This window comes from Notamacropus eugenii, chromosome 5 (assembly GCF_028372415.1).
Source record: "Notamacropus eugenii isolate mMacEug1 chromosome 5, mMacEug1.pri_v2, whole genome shotgun sequence".
Lineage (NCBI taxonomy): Eukaryota > Metazoa > Chordata > Mammalia > Diprotodontia > Macropodidae > Notamacropus > Notamacropus eugenii.
The window spans coordinates 44,282,257-44,302,424 of record NC_092876.1 but is presented as its reverse complement, the minus strand read 5'-3'; the positions used below and the strand labels follow the sequence as shown (position 1 = coordinate 44,302,424).

At 43.9% G+C, this 20,168-nt stretch overlaps 1 protein-coding gene across 9 annotated transcripts in view; it reads left to right on the top strand.

Annotated features, from left to right (window-relative positions):
• The window catches only part of CHD5 (chromodomain helicase DNA binding protein 5), a 146,577-nt gene that overhangs the window by 85,166 nt on the left and 41,243 nt on the right, over positions 1-20,168 (top strand). For all 9 annotated transcript variants that reach the window (XM_072608706.1, XM_072608709.1, XM_072608708.1 and 6 more), the window contains exons 13-23: positions 34-142; positions 2,446-2,637; positions 3,087-3,287; positions 5,920-6,057; positions 6,237-6,358; positions 8,101-8,274; positions 10,139-10,280; positions 12,793-12,924; positions 15,195-15,312; positions 17,076-17,200; positions 19,879-20,110. In XM_072608706.1, coding sequence (XP_072464807.1) covers positions 34-142; positions 2,446-2,637; positions 3,087-3,287; positions 5,920-6,057; positions 6,237-6,358; positions 8,101-8,274; positions 10,139-10,280; positions 12,793-12,924; positions 15,195-15,312; positions 17,076-17,200; positions 19,879-20,110 — 1,685 coding nt within the window. The remainder of the gene's footprint in view (positions 1-33; positions 143-2,445; positions 2,638-3,086; positions 3,288-5,919; positions 6,058-6,236; positions 6,359-8,100; positions 8,275-10,138; positions 10,281-12,792; positions 12,925-15,194; positions 15,313-17,075; positions 17,201-19,878; positions 20,111-20,168) is intronic.

Below are 20,168 nucleotides of genomic sequence, written 5' to 3'. Positions count from 1 at the left end.
TGCTTGCCTCTCATTACCCATGGTCTTTTGTAGGGAGCTGATGTTAGGAGAAGATTCCAGGCCACCTAAGAGACTGAACAAGAAGGGAAAAAAACTGAAAGATGACAAGCTGGAAAAGCCCCCGGAGACTCCCTTAGTGGATGTGAGTTTTGGGCAGAAGGGGAGGAGCGGGGATGAGGAGGTGGCAGAGGATGGGAAGACCTGGGTTCAAATTCTGCCTCTGATACTTTACTGGCATCAGTTTCATCTTCTGTGAAATCCCCATAATAATGGATAAGCTTCAGTGAGATAGAGTGTTGTATAAATGCTAGCCGCCAGGGGTCTGAACTTGGCTCCAGGACCCTCTGGAATCAAAAGGAAAGTCTCCTATTTGATATTTAAATTCTGGCCACTCCTCCATTCCAGGAACTCCACAATCCAGCTACACTGGCCCCTTCTAAATTTCTTATCTCACCTCTGTGCCTTTGCATTGGCTGTCTCCCATACCTGGAAGGCCCTCCCTCCTCCCCTCTGCCTCTTAGAATTCTTCAGAATTTGCTGCTTTCCTCTATCAGATGACTTTCCATCTATTCTATAAAGGATGCCCCCAGTTTTAAACTTAAAACTCCACTAGGATTTTAAAATTAGAAATGTAAGTGCCTTGAGGACAGGGGGCTAACTTTTGATTTTCTTTGGATCCCCGGCCTTAGCACAGTGTCTTCAGATTGCCCTCCTGAGAGTTATTAGCTCTATGACCCTGAGAGTGTCACTTCATTTATCTGTGCCTCAGTTTCCCCAGTTTTCCCTTCCGGAAAACAGAAATATTGTAAATATTTATTTACATGAATATTTATATAATGCACAATCATTCAAATGATCAACCACCAAACTAATTAGTTAATTTATATGATGATTATTAAATTAATTATTTAAATTAAAATAAATATACAAATACTGTAAAATGGAAAAATGACAATAATGCCTCCCTTGAAAGATTCTGTGAGGACCAGGTGAGAGAATATAGCTTTGCAAGCCTTTAAAAGCTTTCATTGCTATTCATAGCCTTGCTACTAGTCAGAGAGGTCATACTAACTTCTGAAGTGTCTCCTTCCTTAGGAGGTCAAAGCATTTTGACCCCAGCTTGTTTGCCTTGTGTTTAATCCCAGCTGTCCTTTTTATACATATACAGCGTATATATGTATGTAAAATAATAGGTAACATTTACATAGCACTATTATGTGCTAGGCACATGCTAAGTGCTTTACAATTATTATCTCACTTGAACCTCAACAACCCTGGGAGGCGGGTGCTACTATTATCCCCATTTTACAGATGAGGAAACGCATATTTCCCATGTGCAAAGAGATATTGTTAAGCAAAGCAGACAAGCCCACTGGCTCTGAGTAGTGTCTGATGATGGATGCCTCACTCTGCACCCATAGTCCACCACTTCGCTGTGGGGAGAGGAGGATGACTCATTTCACGGTCATGCTCAGAAGGCTTGAACTTGCTTACTGCATTGGTCAGAGTTCTTATATCCTTCAGTTGTTTTCATTTTCCTTTACATAAATATCTCAGGGCAGCTAGGTAGTGCAGTGGGTAGCGTGCTCCTAAGTTCAAATCTGTCCTCAGACACTTACTAGCTGTGTGACCCTGGGCAAGTCACTTCACTCTGTTAGTTTCTTTACCTATAAAATGAGTTGGAAAGGGAAATGGTAAACCATTCTAGTATCTTTGCCAAGAAAATCCCACATGGGGTCATGAAGAGTCAGACACGGCTGAAAAATAACCAAACAACAAATAAATATCCATCTTCCTTCTCTGCATTCGCTGTATCATGGTATCCATAATAATAATTCACTATTTTTATATTCCACGATTGATTCATCCATATTCCCCACTCAAATTTGTCTACTAGCTCCTTTATCTTCTCTCTGTTTGTATCTTGGGGTCTTTCTCTTGGATCTTTTTTGGAGTTGATGACCTAAGAAGTCGGATCATTGAGTGATTTCTTTAGAAAAATTCTAAATTGATTTCCAAAGTGGCTGGACCAAGCTCCGTTGGTATCAGACCACTTTGGCTCATGGTATTTAACAACCAGCTCCTTGGCCTGGGGAGGGATGATTATAGTAGTAACAGGTGAGAGCTAGCGCTAAGGTTTGCAAAGGATTATCTCCTGTTGGGGCAGGCATCAAGCTTCAGCTCAAGCTGGAAAGAGTGGAGATGTTCCTTTGAGTCTAAGCTCTTGCACTGGGGACCTTTGGAGGGAGAGTGAGAAGACCGACTAGTTAGGGCTATAATATGAAGGAGGCTTAGAGTATAAGCTCCTTGAGGGAAGGGGCTATTTGATTTTTTATTTATTTTTGTATCCTAGTTCTCAGTACAGTGCCATTTCATAAATGCTTGTTGATTGATAGAGAATATACAGTATAGACAATGGGGCCTTGGCCACTTCTCCCCAAACAGCCCACTGTCAAGTTCGACAAGCAGCCATGGTACATCGATGCCACGGGAGGCACCCTCCACCCTTATCAGCTGGAGGGACTGAACTGGCTGAGGTTCTCCTGGGCCCAGGGCACCGATACCATCCTGGCTGATGAGATGGGGCTAGGGAAGACAGTCCAGACCATCGTGTACCTGTATTCCCTCTATAAGGAGGTGAGTCCTTCATTTCCTCCAAGGGTAGGGAACGGTGTGTAACTGGAGTCAAAAGGTCTGGGCTCAAATCTTAGTTCTCCCAGTTGCTACCTATGTGACCTTGGGCAACTCCTTTCTCAAGTTTCCTGATGTTTAGAATGAAGAGTTCCCTTGCCTCTGAGTCTATGAAATTATGATGAAATTCTTTCTAAGGTCTGTTCATTCTTTATATTTGCATGGCCCCAGTGCTTAGATAAATATATTACTATAACATATAATATATGTTAATTAAATTATGTTTGCCGATTGATTGGTTACAACTCTAAATCAACGATTTTTTGGGTATTTATTTAGTATTTAATTTTCCCCCAGTTACATGTAAACAATTATTTTTTTTAACATTAAAAAAACCTAAATTGATGATTTTATAGAGGGTGCTCACCCGGGTCTTCTCCTGTCTTCTTCCCCAGGGTCACTCTAAGGGGCCATACTTGGTCAGTGCTCCTCTGTCCACTATCATCAATTGGGAGAGGGAATTTGAGATGTGGGCACCAGACTTTTACGTGGTCACTTACACTGGGGACAAAGAGAGCCGATCAGTGATCCGGGAGAATGAATTTTCCTTTGAGGACAATGCCATTCGGAGTGGGAAGAAGGTTTTCCGCATGAAAGTAAGAGCTGTTGGGATTTGCTTTGGGTTTTCTTGGGCTGGGAAGGTGGGAGAATTGAGTTCCAAACTAAAGGGAATCAAACTCACTTCCTCTCTGTGATATGTGGAGTTTCACAAGCCTGTGGCATCTTCTCTGTTGGTAACCCAGAAACCTTACTGGGCATCCAGCTCCGCTGGGATTTCCTACAGGTTCTTTTTTCCCCCTTTATTATAATCACTACTAGATTAGAGCCTCTTCTCAGAATCATGCTTTTAAATGCACAAGGGATTACAAAGAAAACCAAAGGTTAGTGAAAATAAAGATGTAATTTTACATCAAGTTCACAGACCCCCTGAAATCTATCCATGGATTCCTTTTGGTGTCCATAGATTGCAAGTTATTAAGAACCCTAGCAGTTTGATGGAGTGTATAGAATGTGGGGCTTGGAATCAAGAAGTTCTGGGTTCACATTCTGCTTCTGATAATTCTTTGGTAATTAGCTACTAAATCATACATGGGTGGCAATCTGCATAAGTGGAGAGAGTTCTGGTGAAATCTTTTCCATAGTCACACCCAAATAAGAATTTAAAAAAACTCATTAAAGAACATATATTGAATGGTAAATAATTTTGCGATTTATATAGTTAGTTTAAAATTTTTTTTATTGATATGACCTAACATCTGTTGACCCTTCTCTTATATTAGAGAAATATAAGCAAACGACCAACAAAACAACTGTGTATGATGTATTCCACACTCAGTCCCCCACCTCTCCACTGACACCGTTTGTGCTCATATTTTTTCTAATACTCAGATTGATTAGCGTAAATAACCAGACTTCAGAAGTGACCTCTTAGTGATTTTTTAAATTTACACTTGGTTTATAGTTTATCTTCATAATATCTAGAATTTATATAGCATTTTGCGATTGGCAAAGCTCTTTACAGACATTGCCCTGATCTCATGCTTACAGCAACCCTGGGAAATAGGTGCTATTATTGTACCCATTTTATAGCTGAGGAAAACTAAGGCTAAATGGAGCTAAAGTGACTTGCTCAGCATCACACAGCCAGGAAGTTTCAGAATCTGGATTTGAATTCTATCCTCTGTGCCTACCTAGCTGTCTCTTTAAAGGGTACATCAATTCTTTACCTTTCTTTGCTTTTATTAAGAGAAATGCCTTACTTACTGGGTCAATAGCATGGTCCATCCAGCCCAAGGTTACATATATTTTTAAAATAATATTTTATTTTTCCAATTACATTTAACATTCATTTAAAAAATTTTGAGTTCCAAAATTTTTCCCTCCCTCCTTGAGCTTCCCTTCTTCCCTAAAATGGTAAGTAATTTTGTATGAGTTATATACGTGCAGTCATGTAAAACACATTTCCACCAAGGTTATATCTTGGATGGGATAACTAAAGGGATTCCTCTGAAGGTTTGTGACACATATATGCCTCAAACTGTTTTAGCTTCTTTAATAACTCATGGATCTGTTCTCTGCGATTTCATCTAAATGATATTTAGAAGACTGTTTATATTGACTAGCCCCAACTCACTGTAGGAATAATATGGAGCCGCTGATCATTCCTGGCTTTCTATTTCCACGCTTTTCTTTCTCTCCTCTCTCCCATGTGGGAGAATGGTTCAGAAATGGAATAGTCTGCAAAAAGCATCATAAAAAGGAAAAAATAAGAATCTATCTGAGCAAAATATTCATAGCTGCTCCATGAATAATAGGAAAAACAAACTGAAGGGCACCTATATTCCCACAACTAGAGAATGACTGAATATATTGTGGCTTATTAATACAATGCAGAAAAAATGATATTTGTCATTTGGATGAACCTTTTTATAAGGTGACGCTGAGTGTAAAAGCTGTCTCTATGGGAAAACAATGCTAAAAATGCTCGTGAGTGACTAGAATGCTTTTGTTAACTTTTATAACCATATAAAAAAGCCTAGTTGGCTAGGGTAATTGTACTCTTTGGTTTTTTTTTTTACATTAACTCTATTATAATAAGTAAAGATATTTTAATGGTGTGGGCCTCTTGGAGAAGTAATGAGTTTTCCATACTAAATGGGCTCATTTCTTGAGGACTGACAGTGAATAAAGCATTTATTTATTTGTTAAGTGCTTACTCTGTATTGTGCCAAGTCCTGGGGACACATACAGAAAAGGTACACAGTCCCTGCTCTCATTCAAATGGAGGGAGGGAGAGAGACAACACATAGGGAAAGGTCCCAGGGGAATACCTTTTCTTTAATGGCATTTCCAAATGATTGAACCATGTGGTAACATGGTAGATGTGATTGCAGGCAGTAACACCTGCAGGAGCAGGTCCAGGCTGATGGCTGCGGATGGTGGGATGGAAGGCTTGTAGGTTCAGGGTTGTCTCTGTCAGGGTCTGAGGGGAGACAGTGGTGGTGGTTTGAGCTGCCTCCTTCAGTGATGGCGGTGAGGGATCAGACAGAAGCAGGACCTATAGTCTAGGGGGTTACTACTCTTCTGCTTATCTACCTGCTGGTGACTACTGGTCAATAGTTGAGGAAGGTGGGTCTCTTCTCCACAATGATTCTCACTTCACCAGGGGCTGCAGATACAACCTCTCTCAGCCTTCATCTTCTAAACTCTCCCTTCCTTTCCATGCAGAAAGAGGCACAGATCAAGTTCCACGTCTTGCTCACATCCTACGAACTCATTACCATCGACCAGGCCATCCTGGGGTCCATTGAATGGGCCTGTCTCGTGGTAGATGAGGCTCACAGGCTGAAAAATAACCAGTCTAAGGTAAGCTGTTTTATCCAGGGAGGCGGGGTGGGGAGAAACTAGCAACAGGTTGCTCTCAGTGCCCTAACTCATTCTGGGCTCCCAATGGGACATGGAAAGTATACTCACTGCTCCTTTAATAGGCAGGCACACAGTGAATGGGCCAGGACCAGAACAATCTTACCTTTTCTTCTCCCTAGTTCTTTAGGGTGTTGAATATCTACAAGATTGACTACAAGCTGCTGCTTACAGGAACACCTCTACAGAACAACCTGGAAGAACTATTCCATCTTCTAAACTTCCTGACTCCGGAACGATTCAAGTGAGTTGCTCTTTTTGCCCAGAATCTCCAAGCTGCAAGGGGCCTCAAAGGACAGAAAACTCAACTCTGACCTGAGCCAGGAATCTCATCCACAGCTTCCTCCGTGATTAGTCACCCCATTGCTGCTCCAATAGCTCCCATTTATAGGACCCTTTAAGGTTTTGTACACATATACATATATGCACATTTGTATGTATATGTGTACCTATATCTATATATAGATATATACACATACTATATATATATAGTCACACATCTTTATATATACATATATCATTTTATTTGAGTCACAATAATCCTGTGAAGGGGGTGCTACTGGTATGAAGGGCTTTAAATGCCAATGTGAATTTTATATTTGATCCTGGAAGTTATAGGAAGCCACCAGAGTTTATTGAGTGTGGGGTTCAGTGACCAGCACTTTGGGAAAATTACTTTTAGAATGGATTGGAGTGGGATGAAACTTGAGGCAGGCAGATGCACCAGCAGGTTATTATCACAGTAGTTTAGGTGTGAGGTGATGAGGTAGCAAGGACATAGGAGACAAGGTGAAATCAACAGGCCTCTGAAACAGATTAGGGGTGAGGGGGGAAGAGTGAGTGAGGTCTAATAGAGGAGACAACCATGGGATGAAACTGGGCCAGTACCATGATGGTGATGAGTGCTATGGGGTGAAACCAGGTCATCACCATGATGGTAATGAGTGCTATGGTAGAGTTGGTGAGAATGACAATGTGGGATGGTGACGGTGGTAATGATTATGGTGATGTCTGTTGTAGTAGTAATGGAGACAGTGCTGCTTATTGATATCTCAGAGGTCACAGAATTCAACCTCCCTTACCATAAAGAAACTGAGGTCCAAAAGGCCAAAAATTACTTGTCTTCCAGGGTCACACAGCTAGTAAGTGTTTGAAAGGGAGATGTCACCCCAGGTCCTTCTTCCTGACTCCAAGTCCGGTGCTATATTCTCTGTAGTGATAAAATAATGATCAAGGTAGTGAGAAGCCCACTTGATTTGAAGTCAGGAGAGAGATGTGTGTTTGAATTCTGGCTCTGATCTTTACCAGCTCTGTGACCTTGGCCTCATCATTCAACCTATTGGAATCTCAGTTTTCTTCATCCCTCTTAAGCTGGGATATAGCAATACTTGTTGTATCTACTGGGCAGTACAATTTGTAGGGAAAATTCTTTGTTAATCCTAAAGCACAACATGAATGTTATTACTTCATCAGGGTGAGTGAATATTCAATTCCCTGAATAGACTGTAGCCTAGTCATGACCCAGTGGTCTTTAGCAGGTTTTGTGGCCAGTCTGGCAATGAGCACATCTCTGAATGTAGCTGCACCAGAGACATGCAATAGGGCTTGGACTATGGAGACAAAACCTTCCATGTTATGGTGAGGGAGCAAAGGATGATGTTAGGAGAGAGAATGGGGAGTTATTTTAGTATTTTAAATAATAAATTTAAGCTGACTCAATTTCCTTTTGACTGGCCTGCCTTGCCTTGCCCTCTTCATATTCAGCTTAAATCCTACCTCCCAGAGGAAGCCTTTCTCAGTCCCATCAATGCTAGTGTCTTCCCTGTGAAATAAGCCCCCACCAACCCATTCACGCTGTAAATATCATTTTGTTCCCCTCATTAGATGGGCAGGGACCTTAAGGTCTCCCATCCTTAGCCCAGAACCTGACCCATAGTATCTCTGTGAGTCTCCTCCTGAGCTTCTGATCTCCACTTCTCTCTGCAGCAATCTGGAGGGCTTCCTGGAGGAATTTGCTGACATCTCCAAGGAAGACCAGATCAAGAAATTGCACGACCTGCTGGGGCCCCACATGTTGCGTCGACTCAAGGCTGATGTGTTTAAGAACATGCCCGCCAAGACAGAGCTGATCGTGAGGGTGGAGCTGAGCCAGATGCAAAAGTGAGCTTTCTGCAGCCCTTCCTGCAGTCCCCACCCCTGCCTTGGGAAGCAGCATGGCTCCATGGAGCTCCCCCACAGCAGGGACTGACTTTTGTCTTTCTTTCTATCCCTAGCACGTAATACACACATAGTAGCACACAGCTTAATCAATACTTAATTATGACTGCCAGCACTAGGTTTGGAGCTGGGGGACCCATATATTCATATGTAGTCTCATCAAATGTCTCTTCCTTTCTTGATCAGTTTCTTAAATGGGGGAATGGGATTGGATGGTTCCTGGGGTCCAGCCTCTGGTCTTGATGAACTGACTTCAGGACCCTTTAGGGACTGCTTGGTGGTTCAGTGCCTATATAGAGCATTGGGTCTGGAGTCAGGAATATCTGAGTTCAAATATGGCTGCAGACATTTATGAGCTGTGAAATCCTGGGAAACTCAGTATCTTCAAATGGGGATAATTCATATTACCTACCTCCCAGGATTGTTATGAGGATCAAATGAGATAAAACAGATGTAGTGCCCAGACACTATATAAATAGGATTATTCCTGTATTCTCCTCAGCTTTGCTGGCACTGGGTTCTTGGTAGTAGGGGGCTAGGAGGAGTTTCTCCAACCACACACCTTATAGCCTTCCTTCAGAATTTAAGGATCATCTTAGAGATTGACTAATTAGTAATGACTAATCCAAAGTTATACAGCTAGTAAATGTCATCAGTGGGATTTGAACCTATTGCTTCATGTTGGAGTTCAGTAGGCAGTGTGTGTGTATGTTTGTCCTTCGTTGCTGAAGAAGACCGTGCCATCAGAGAAATAATGACATGACTTGCACTTTGTTTTTGAGTGAGGGAGGGCTGTGAAAGTTACCAGCCTCACTTCTCCTCCAGAGCCATCTGAATCCAGTGACCAGATATTCATCAGGATGACTGGAGATATGACCCAGGATGAGGCATTTGGGGTTAAGTGACTTGCCCAAGGTCACACAGCTAGTGAGTGTCAAGTGTCTGAGGTGAGATTTGAACTCAGGTCCTCCTGACTCCTGCACTAGTGCTCTGTCCACTGCACCACCTAGCTGCCCCTTAGTGGGCAGTGTCCAGCCTGGGAATCTCCATTACTCATCCTCTAACCCCAAACCAGAAAAGTTTCAGGCCTGAAACCTCCTTAGGTCCCTGCTTTCTCAAGCTCTGCAGCTAGGTGGTGCTGTAGTGTACAGAGTACCAAGTGCTAGAGTTATTTACTAGCTGTGTGACTTTAGACAAGTCACTTGACCCTGACTCCCTCCCCCCCAAATAAGTATAGAGCAGTTACACTGGGGAATAAAGAACTCTGAGGACCAGTTCCCTAGGTTGGCTCCTGAAGTCCAGAAGAAGGGTGCCATGGCAGGGATTACTGGACCTAGGACTTAAAAGACCTAGAATCAAATCTTACCTCTTGCATTGTGAATTTTATGGTCATAGGAAAGTCTCTGAAGTTCTCTGAGCCTCAGTTTGCTCATCTGTAAAATGGAGATTTTATTATGTGACAAGCAGTGTGGACCAGTAGAGTTCAGATTGTGACCTTGCTGAGGGCAGGGATTGTCTTCTTTTTTTTTTATTAATTGTATCCTCAGCTCTTAGCACAGTGCCTTACACATAGTAGGTGCTTAATAAACATTCGTTGGATTGGAAAAATTTGCAGAGAAGATGCCAACCAGGTACTGAGGATACTAACCTAACCTGGATAAAAATAATAAGTGTGAGACATCCCTGCCCTCAGGCATCTTATATTCTACTGCCTTGATCTGTGGTTCCAGTGAAATGTGAGCTCAAGTGCATGCAGGGTACCTCAGGGCACCATGCCAGTGGCTTTTCATTCTATCTCCTGCTGCAGAAAATACTACAAGTTCATTCTGACCAGAAATTTTGAAGCCTTGAACTCCAAGGGTGGAGGAAACCAGGTGTCACTACTTAACATCATGATGGACCTGAAGAAATGCTGCAATCACCCTTATCTCTTCCCTGTGGCCGCTGTGGTAGGAATCCTGAGCTGTTTCATCTGCCACCCAAACTCCCTTCTTTGAGGGGATGTTTGATATGCTTGCTTGCTGTACTTGGGAGTTCACCTTCTGCCCAGAGCTTTTCTATTGCCTCTGTCTACGTACACAGCTGTCCCCTGTGCTTGGAATGCTCTCCCTCTTCATCTTCCAGCCAGAATCCCATCTTCCCTGGGAAGCCTTTCCTGATCTCCTTGATTTTAATGACTTCCCTCCACTGATTATATCTAATGCATCCTGTATACAGCTTGCTTGCATAGTGTCTCCCCTCTTAGACTAAGTTCCTTGAGGTCAGGTACTGTCTTTTGCTTTTCTTTGTATCTCTAGTGCTTAACCCAATGCCTGGCACATAGTAGGTTCTTAAGTGTTATTACCTGACATATAATCAGCTCCCTCTTATCCATATAGGTGTCCACAGGATAGTTGTGGGACATCATCCCCAATCATGACCATGTGCTCTGGGGACAAGCATTTATCATGTGCCAGATGACAAACAGAGCGGAGTTGTTCTATTTTGCTAATTGGGGTCAGGAGACACCAAGGTCCAAAACCCACCTCCCTGGACCTCAGTTGCCTCAATTATAAAGCAAAGAAGTTGAATTAGATGACCTCATGGCTCTGTTCCATCTCTAAAGCTTTTGACCTCTCTGCCCACTGGTTCTCTCATCTGTAAAATGGAGTTAAGAAGACCAGTAGTAGCTAACTCATGGAGTGTGTAGGATTTATTGAGATAATGTATGTCAAGTGCTCTACAAATGCCAGCTACTAGCCAAGCTAATACTGAAATGAGTTTGCCTTCCCTGAATACACCCACTCGTGGATCAGCAGACCAGTAGCAGGGCAAGAGGCCCTGGTAGCCAGCTCAATATTCACGTAATTTGCTGTAGTTAATCTACAGAGATGATGGCACACATGAGGATCACTCAGAACCAACCATTCATCCATCTGCCTCTCCCTCCCGAAGGGGATGTTATTTTGAACAGAGGCAAATAGATCTCTTGGCCACTCCATGGTTCCTGCTGAACTTGGAGTTCTTTACTCTACAGGGATGTCTGGCCATTGTGGAGGGAGAGAGGGGAAGATTCTGTCTTCCTGGCCTGGGCACAAAGGATGGGGAACTGGGAAATATGCCAGGGTGACAGCCCAACTCCTAGCCCAGACGTTGCCTGGCCTGGGAATAGCCCACTGGCTAGGAAATGGTCTATCTCACTCTTAAATTCCCTCTTAAAAATATAATTTATTTTTCCCCCAATGATATGTTAAAATAAATTTTTTTAGTTCCACATTCTATCCCTACCCCTCCCTGAGACGGGGAGCAATCTGTCCCAATATCTTCTCTGTCTTTTGAGTTATGTACTAAGCCAGTCTGTAAAGAAGGCAAGCCTCCAGAGCGAAGCCCTTCCTCAGCCTTCCCCTAGCCTCCTCCCTCTCCTTCAGCCAGCCTCCAGCCTCTTCCTTCTTTAAGTCCCCTCCCACATCCATCCTCCACACTGCTGCCAAATCAATATTCCTAAAGCAGAGGATTGACCATGTCATGGGCTTCCTCAATAAACTCCCATAGCTCCCCATTACCCCTAGGATCAAACCCAAATCCCTCTGTTTGACATTTAAAGCCCTTTATAAACAATTAGAGAGCTGTCCCAAAGTCAAGCGGCTTGGCTTGGGAGGTGGTGGTTCCCCACTCCACGGAGATGGTGTGGCCACAGGTAGCATCTGTTGTAGCAGAGACTCCTCTGTGGCTGCTGACATCCCTTCTCCAGTTCTGTGACTCTGGCTTAGGGCACATTCTTCCCCTTCATTAGCTCCACAGGCCAGATAAAGTTATTGATCCATACACACAACATCCCGTCTCCCATCCCCTATGTCCTCTCTCTGGTGTCTCCTCACTTCCACCTCTTAGAACACTTATTTTTGGGGTTCTACTCAGGCCCCACCTTCTACTGAAGCTTCTCCTCCTTTCCCCCAGGGGCTGGTACTGATTTTGCCTCAAATAACTTTGTATTTAGTTTGTATAGGTTTTGTATTGGACAGAAAGACCTGAGTTCAAGTCCCACTCCTGACCCAAACTGGTAGTTGCGACACTGGCCAAAATCATTTAGTGTCAGCACTCTCCAAATATAATATAATATAATCTCCCTAAATATAATATAACATAATATAATATAATAAATATAATATAATATAACATAATATAACATAATATAATGTAATGTAATGTAATATAATCTCCTAAAATGCTCAAGAAGGGGGCAAATCTACATTGGTGGAGGGAATTTCCTCACCTGGGAATTCCTTGTACCAACGAGATCACAGGTCCTGTCCCTAGTCCCCTCCCATTTTGCATATACCTTTTTATATACTTGTTTCTCCTGCTAGAATGTACATTCCTTGAGGCAGAAGCTGCTTTATTTTTGCCATTGTGTCCCCAGCTCCCAGTATTGTGCCTTCAGAATGTAAATTGGTGCTTAAATGTTTCTTCATTGTCGAACAGGAGGCACCAGTCTTGCCTAATGGCTCCTACGATGGCAGCTCCTTGGTCAAGTCTTCTGGGAAGCTCATGCTCCTCCAGAAGATGCTGAAAAAGTTGCGTGATGAAGGACACCGGGTGCTGATCTTCTCCCAGGTGAGAGTTCCTTCCTCCCGCAGTTTGGTTCTCTGGGGCTGTGAATTTAGAAGGATCAGAGCATCTCCTTCTGTCCTCTTATAGGTGGAAGGAAGTGGCCCAAAGCCGTGCTGAAATGTGCTTAGTGCTTTAGATATTATCTTGTTTGAACCTCACTCTAAACCTGGGAGATAGACGCTATTATTGTCCACATTTTACAGGGGAGGAAACTGAGGCAAACAGAGATTAAGTGGCTTGCCCAAGGTCACCCAGCTAGCAAGTGTCTGAGGCCAGACTTGAACTCAGGTTTCCTAACTCTAGCCTCAGGGCTCTATCTCTGTTCCCTTGCTTGCATCCCCTGGTGTCTCAGCTGCTGGACTCATCTACTACTGGGTTGGGTCAAGTAAGTGCTTGATCTGGCTCCTCACCAGACTTGGCCTTTGTGGCTACTGGCAGACTCAACTACAGATACCAGTCACTGGACCTCTTGTGGTTTCTCTGATCTTTCAAAGCTCACTAGGTTTTAACCTGGTCCATTCTCTCTGATACTCATCCACCTAAGGTCAAAGAAGAATAAACCTAGAAGAGACAGAAAAGCATTAGCTTCATGTGTTAATGGGCACATGGTAGCCAGATGAGAGAGAGGACCAGAGGCCCCTCCGTGACCCAGAGGCCCATAGCATGGGCCTCATGGCTCAGCAGCCACCAGGGGGAAGAACCTGATGGGAGAGGAGAGGAGAGAGAGAGAGAAAGAGAAAGAGAGAGAGAGAGAGAGAGAGAGAGAGAGAGAGAGAGAGAGAGAGAGAGAGAGAGAGAGAGAGAGAGAGAGAGAGAGGGAGAGAGAGAGAGAGAGGAGAGAGAGAGTATTTTGTATGCATACTAAATTCTCAATTAGCATCCAGTTAAAAAGTCATCTTACAATATAAGCTGACAGAAAATAATTAGAGGATACTTTCCTCTTTTTCTGGACGATACATTGATCAGTCTTCCCTATAAGTATAATTGCACACACACACACACACACACACACACACACACACACACATATATATCCCCTCTATTACAAATTAGTGGTTTTTTGTATAGACATAGACACATACTTGTAATAGAGGGAATATACACACATACATATAATCCTTTATCTTTCTGAGCCTCAGTTTCCTCCACTGTAAAATGGAAGGGATGTAAACGGGAGATGATTCCTTCCAGCCTCTAACTCTACAAGTCTAAAGTTCAGCCTGGAGAAAATACAATGTAGTGGGAAGGTGGGAGCAGAGGGAGGAGATGAGGTCTATCTTTCAATATCTGAAGGGCTACCAGGTGGAAGAGGGATTTTTTTTGTTGGTTTTTTTTGGCTCCAACGGTAGAACCAGGAGTAGTAGGTGAGAATTTGCAAAGGGAATCGTTTCCACGTGTTTAGCAGTGAGGTGGGCTGCTTTGAGAGGGTATTCCTGGCCCCTCTTTCCCCCCCACCCCACCAGGTCTTCAGGCACTGAGTGCTTATAAACCACTTACAGATGATTTTGTAGGAGGATTCTTGCTCAGGGACAGGTTGGCCTCATTGACCCCTAAGGTTCCTCCCAGATCTGAGAGGCTGATGGTTTTTGACCCTTTAGAGTTATGCAGGAGAGACCCTCATAACCCTGAATGACTGGCATTTAAAACCTCTTCTCTAATGCTGTGCCCATTTGCCACTTTATGGGTCTATGGCCAGAATCTCCCAGTTGTAGCTTGTGACTGGAGTCATTCACATGTCCCAAGTGACATCTTTTTCATACCTAAAGTATGATCCTTTCCTACCAGCTGGTGGCACAGTGGGTAGAGACTTGGGCCTGGAATCAGGAAGACCTGAGTTCAGATCCTGACTCAAACACCTTCTAGCAGTGTTACTCTGGGCAACTCATTTAATCTCTGCTTGCCTCAGTTTCCTTAACTGTAAAATGGGATCTTCTAGGCCTACAAGAGGCCTTTACAGACCTCCTTAATTCTAGTACTTTCCCTCTGTTGATATCCTCAATTTTCCCCTGTATGTGGGTCTTGTTTGTACATATTTCTTTGCTTGTTGCCTTTCCCTTTAGGCTGTGAGCTCCTTGAGAACAGGAGCTGTTTCTCTGTCTTTCTTTATATCCCCAGTGTGTGCCTGGCACACAGTAGGCACTTAACAAAGGCTTGTTGATCTAACCACAAAGTTAATAGCTGTATCTTTGCTCTTCTGATGAATCAGGCCAGTGTAGTCACTGGGATAGTTTTCTTCCCATGGTCACCCGTAGACACCATGTTTTTCCCTCCAGATGACCAAAATGCTGGATTTGCTAGAGGACTTCCTGGAGTATGAAGGCTATAAGTATGAGCGGATTGACGGTGGGATCACAGGAGGTCTTCGGCAAGAAGCCATCGACAGATTCAATGGTATTCTTTGGTTTCTTTCTGCCTAGAACCCAAGACTGAGCAATGTTGCCCCAGCTTTCCCCTCTTCTTTCCCAAAGGGGAGGTTTTATGGAGCCCTAGACAATGGTGGTAATGGTGGGGAGTGTTGGGAATATACCCCAAGTCTTAATGGTTCCTTTGCTGAAAGGGATGCAAGTTCCAGTTCCTCTGCCTGGCATGTGGAGATGACATTTCCTAAAGGATTCTAGTGTGTCTCTGTGCATGTGTACATGTGTGTGTGTGACCAAGTGTGTACATGCATGTGTATGTGAGCACATGTGTATATTTCAGCTTGAGTTCAAAATATGGCAGAAGCTTAGACTAATATGAAATCTGAAGAAGAAATAGAGAGTTGTTTATTTATTAGCTGAGCTTTGAGAAGTATGATCCACACACTAGAAAGGCTAATAATTATGGGTTTACAGTAGTGCTCATTTTAGTGATCATATCGTTACAAATGTCTTTTCACTTGTTCTTCCAAGACTTAATATTAGCCCGCCCCATCCTTGTTATTATGGTTAGGAAATCAGGGCAGCTGAGCTGGGGTGGTGGGTGGTGGGCAACTGATGCTCTCCAGGCAATAATGGATCCACCCTGGGTACCAGCCTCTCTCCCACCCTTTTGGACCATCTGCACCCATCCAACAAAAGAGCATGGAGAATGACTGCCAAGCTGGATTTTCGAGGCTGATCTCTTATACTGCTGTGGCTAAGCTGTTTGTCTTAAAGGAGATCCCTTCGTGCCAAAAGAGCATCAAGGCTGCAGGGGTGTGGTGTTTCTGGGTGGGTTTCCCTGTCTGCCTATGTTTGTGTTCCCTTGTATTGAAGGTCAAGCTCTTAGCTAATGAATCTGTGTCATGAGGTGAATAACTGCTGCATCCTTGACATCATTTTCTGAGCCCTTGACCATTCTCTCAGATCTACCTGTATCAATAGTTATGAGGGTCTGACAGTCAGAGGTTATAGGACCCTGACAATATCTACTAGTATTGAGATTAGCTGGCAAACAGCTTAAATTACTAGCTTTATTTTGCCTACAAAAATGTAAACAGAAGGAAATAATTTAAAGAGGGTGAAATGCCTTTAAAAGAAGGAAAGTTCTCTAGCATCTTTGGGGGGTGGTTCTCCTATGGAGAATATATCTAAAATGAGCTTGGGATAAGAAGATGGATGGATGGATTTGCCATCTGAACCCATAAAAGGAATACTTGATCATGAGATCACAAACCTAAGGAAAGATCAAAGAGTTTAATAGTCTGTATTGTGCCAATGGACTATAAAGAAAGAATAACTATTAATGAATGCATTAATTAGGGCTCTGTGTTTATGCTTCGATAATCCATGAAGATTCTACACCTAACCAAGGACTGCTATGTAAAAAGAGTGCCTTGATTGACTTGGGATAGGAAGGATCTCATTCTTTTCTGTCTCCCTCCTCTTCCTCTTCTCCTTCCCTCACCTTCTAGTAAATTCTCAATTATTTTCTTCCTGGCAGGTACTTGTGGGCTGTGATAAATTAATGAGAAAATTAGACCAAAGAAATAAATCCATTCTACTTGATGATACAAAAGGGTTAACATGGCCCCAGGGAAAGAATTTGCTAAGAGTTATTGGCTGCCTTCCTACCCCTGCCCTAGAGTCCTAGATAGGTTGCCATCTTCCCTTGGGAAGTGTCTATATCATTCAGAATTTAGCTCCTTCCCCTCTCTTACCTCTTGATGTGGGGCTGACCTTTTTCTTCTCTAGCTCCTGGGGCCCAGCAATTCTGTTTCCTCCTTTCCACCCGGGCTGGTGGCCTGGGCATCAACTTGGCCACTGCTGACACTGTCATCATCTACGACTCGGACTGGAATCCTCACAATGACATACAGGTCTGTTGACTTGCAGTTTTCCAGAACTTTGCTCTGGGCTGGCCACCCTGGAGTAGAGTGGTAAAGTGTGTGTTCACAGTCCTGGTAGAGGTCCCAAGATGCTTTATGCTACCTTATGGAGAATTACTGACAGCTTTGAAACACGTTCACCTCCAGGGGCTCCTCCCAATCACAAAGGTGGTCTTTGCCTAGATTTCTATGGCTTCCCTTTGGTGACCTCTCTCTTCCCTCACCCCTCTGGCCTCCCTATCCTGAAATTTCATGGTCACATAAGGAAGCTGGCAGAATCCTCCCTGTCTGGGTGAGTCCTTGCCCAAATGACCTGGGGCTGGACCTGTTGGGGGATCCCATGTGATCTTAGGTCAAAGCATCATTGCAGCATCAACTGTGAAGTCAAAGACAGAGGGGGCTGGCAGTTTGGGGAAGGAGAGGCTCAGCTGTCTGGATATTTAAGGAAAAAATTCTGGGCAAGGTGGGAGATCTTGTCAGGGTCCTGAGTCAGAGAGAAAAGAGCTCTGAGCTGGGAAGTCAGATCATGGATTTGTTCCCCTTAGCTTCAAGTCAAGCAAATCACCTAAGTAAGTCACTTATAGTTTCTGAGAGTGCCTCAGTTTCCCCATCTGTAAAGTAGGGAAATTGAACTTAATGGCCAAGAAGGTCCTTTCCAGCTTTAAAATCTGTGATCCCAGCTGCTGTCCATTCTTTTTTGATTCTAATTCACATCAGTAAGCACTTATTAGGCACCTTCTGTGTGCCCATACAAAGATAAAAAAGATCTTTCCTGTCTTCAAAGAGCTGCTGGAAGTGGGAGTGCGAGTGGGGTGCAAGACAAAGCCCTCACAGCAGGCAGTAGTGGAGACCTGGGAGAATGCTGGGCCAGGGGTTTTTAGGTCCTTTTAGATTTTTAGGGGAAAAGGCAATTATGGTCTGGCTAGAAGAATCAATATTAGAGTTTAGAGGCAGAAAATCTGTGTTTTGAGACCTAACCCTGCTAACTGAGGATGCAGAGAAAACCAAAAAATAAAATGGGACATAGCCCCTGCCCATAAGGAGCTCGGTCTAATGGGGAGGCAGTATGCAACAAAGACTCTGCATAAAAGAGACATCTTATATAAATGGAGGTAAACTCAAAGGGCAGATGCTTTCCTAAGTGAATGTTGTACAAGTGCCTAGACCCAGTCCGTAGAATCACAGATGGCCAGCGGTGGGAGGGATCTGGTAGTTTCCTTAGGTGCAACTCTCCCCACTGTGCCCCTCCTTCTTCCTCCTGTGCCCATCCCTCCATCCCTCATCCCCCCAACTTTACAAAGTAGGAAAGCCAAGTCCAGTTCAGGAACCTGCTCAAAGTCAGGTAACTAATTTTAGTGGCCTGTTTACTCTCTTTCCACCATATCTCAAAGGTCTTCCTGTCCATTAGCAGTAGATGATAGAGAGGATTCTGGGCACAGAGTTAGTACAAGAAAAGGACAAGAAGAAAAGTATGTTGGGAGTTGGCATGGCGATCATGGTCAAGGCAGAGATGAAAGAATGGAATGGGGGAATGAAGGCGCCGTGAGAGGCGAGGGACCAGGTTTTCATAGGTCCAAGGGTAAGGACCAGGCACATGGCAGAAGGAGTGGAGGGCTAGGGAAGAAGGTGGGGAATATTGGAGGATACAGAGACACTTGACCTCCCCCCATGAACTTCCTCTCCCCAGCCACTACTACCCACTCACCCCCTCCCTTGTCAACCTCAGGTTTAAGCAAAGTCACAAAGATGAATTCATCTGCCAACCCACTCAGGGAGAATTCATAATCCAACATTTGCTCGAGTGTGCCCACACATGCCACACCCATCATATTGACCTCGTTGAGCTTTTATTTCCTCACCTGTAGAAGGGGGAGGATAGTTACTTGAGTCCTGGCTTCATATGGTTGTTTTGAGGATCAGATGAGGTTGTGAATGGAAAGCGTTTGAAGGCCAAGCCAACAAGCCTTTATTAATTACTTACTTGTGTTAGTGTCTGAGGCAGGATTCAGACCCAGATGTTCTGATACCCAAGTCCCATGCTCTATCCACTACACTGCACTGCTGTACTATGGAGGCAGCCTAGTGGGTGCCAAAGCGCACAGAGCTCTGGAGCTGGAGTCAGGAAGACCAGAGTTCAAATCCTACCTCAGACCCTGGGCAAGTCATTTAAGCTCAGCCTCAGTTTTCTCATCTGTAAAATGGGGATAATAATAGCACCTACCTTCCAAGGTGGTTGTGAGGATCAAATGAGATAATATAAGTTCTATATGAATACTTATTTCCTTCCTGTGTTTTCCAGTCCCACACACCCTACTGTTTCTTCCAGCATTATAGGCACACATAGCTACATCCTGGTGGTTTTTATTATTGTTTTTAAAATCACTGCCCCTTCCCAGTGACTCCTCCCATAACCATGCCTTCATTGTAACTACTACACAGAGTTAAGTAGAACAAATTCATAGATCATATTGGAGTGAAAAAGAGTATGCCTCACTCTGTACCTGTAGTGCATCACCTCTCTGCCAAGTGTCAGGAGTCACAATTCACTCGCCACGTTGATCCATGTCTGTGCCCAGATGTTCACACACTTACCCACCCATTAGCTATTTCCTGAGCTGTTCTTATGGCCCAAATGTGACATGTGAACAGTGAATGAATGCCACCCACAGGCCTTCAGCAGAGCACACCGCATCGGGCAGAACAAGAAGGTGATGATTTACCGCTTTGTAACGAGGGCCTCTGTGGAGGAGCGAATCACCCAGGTCGCCAAACGCAAGATGATGCTGACACATCTGGTGGTGCGACCCGGCCTGGGCTCCAAGTCTGGGTCAATGACCAAGCAGGAGCTGGATGACATTCTGAAGTTTGGGACAGAGGAGCTCTTTAAAGACGACGTGGAAGGTAAGAGCCCCTTTGGTGCTGAACTGCAGGTTACTCCTGGTCATCATGCCTCTCCTGG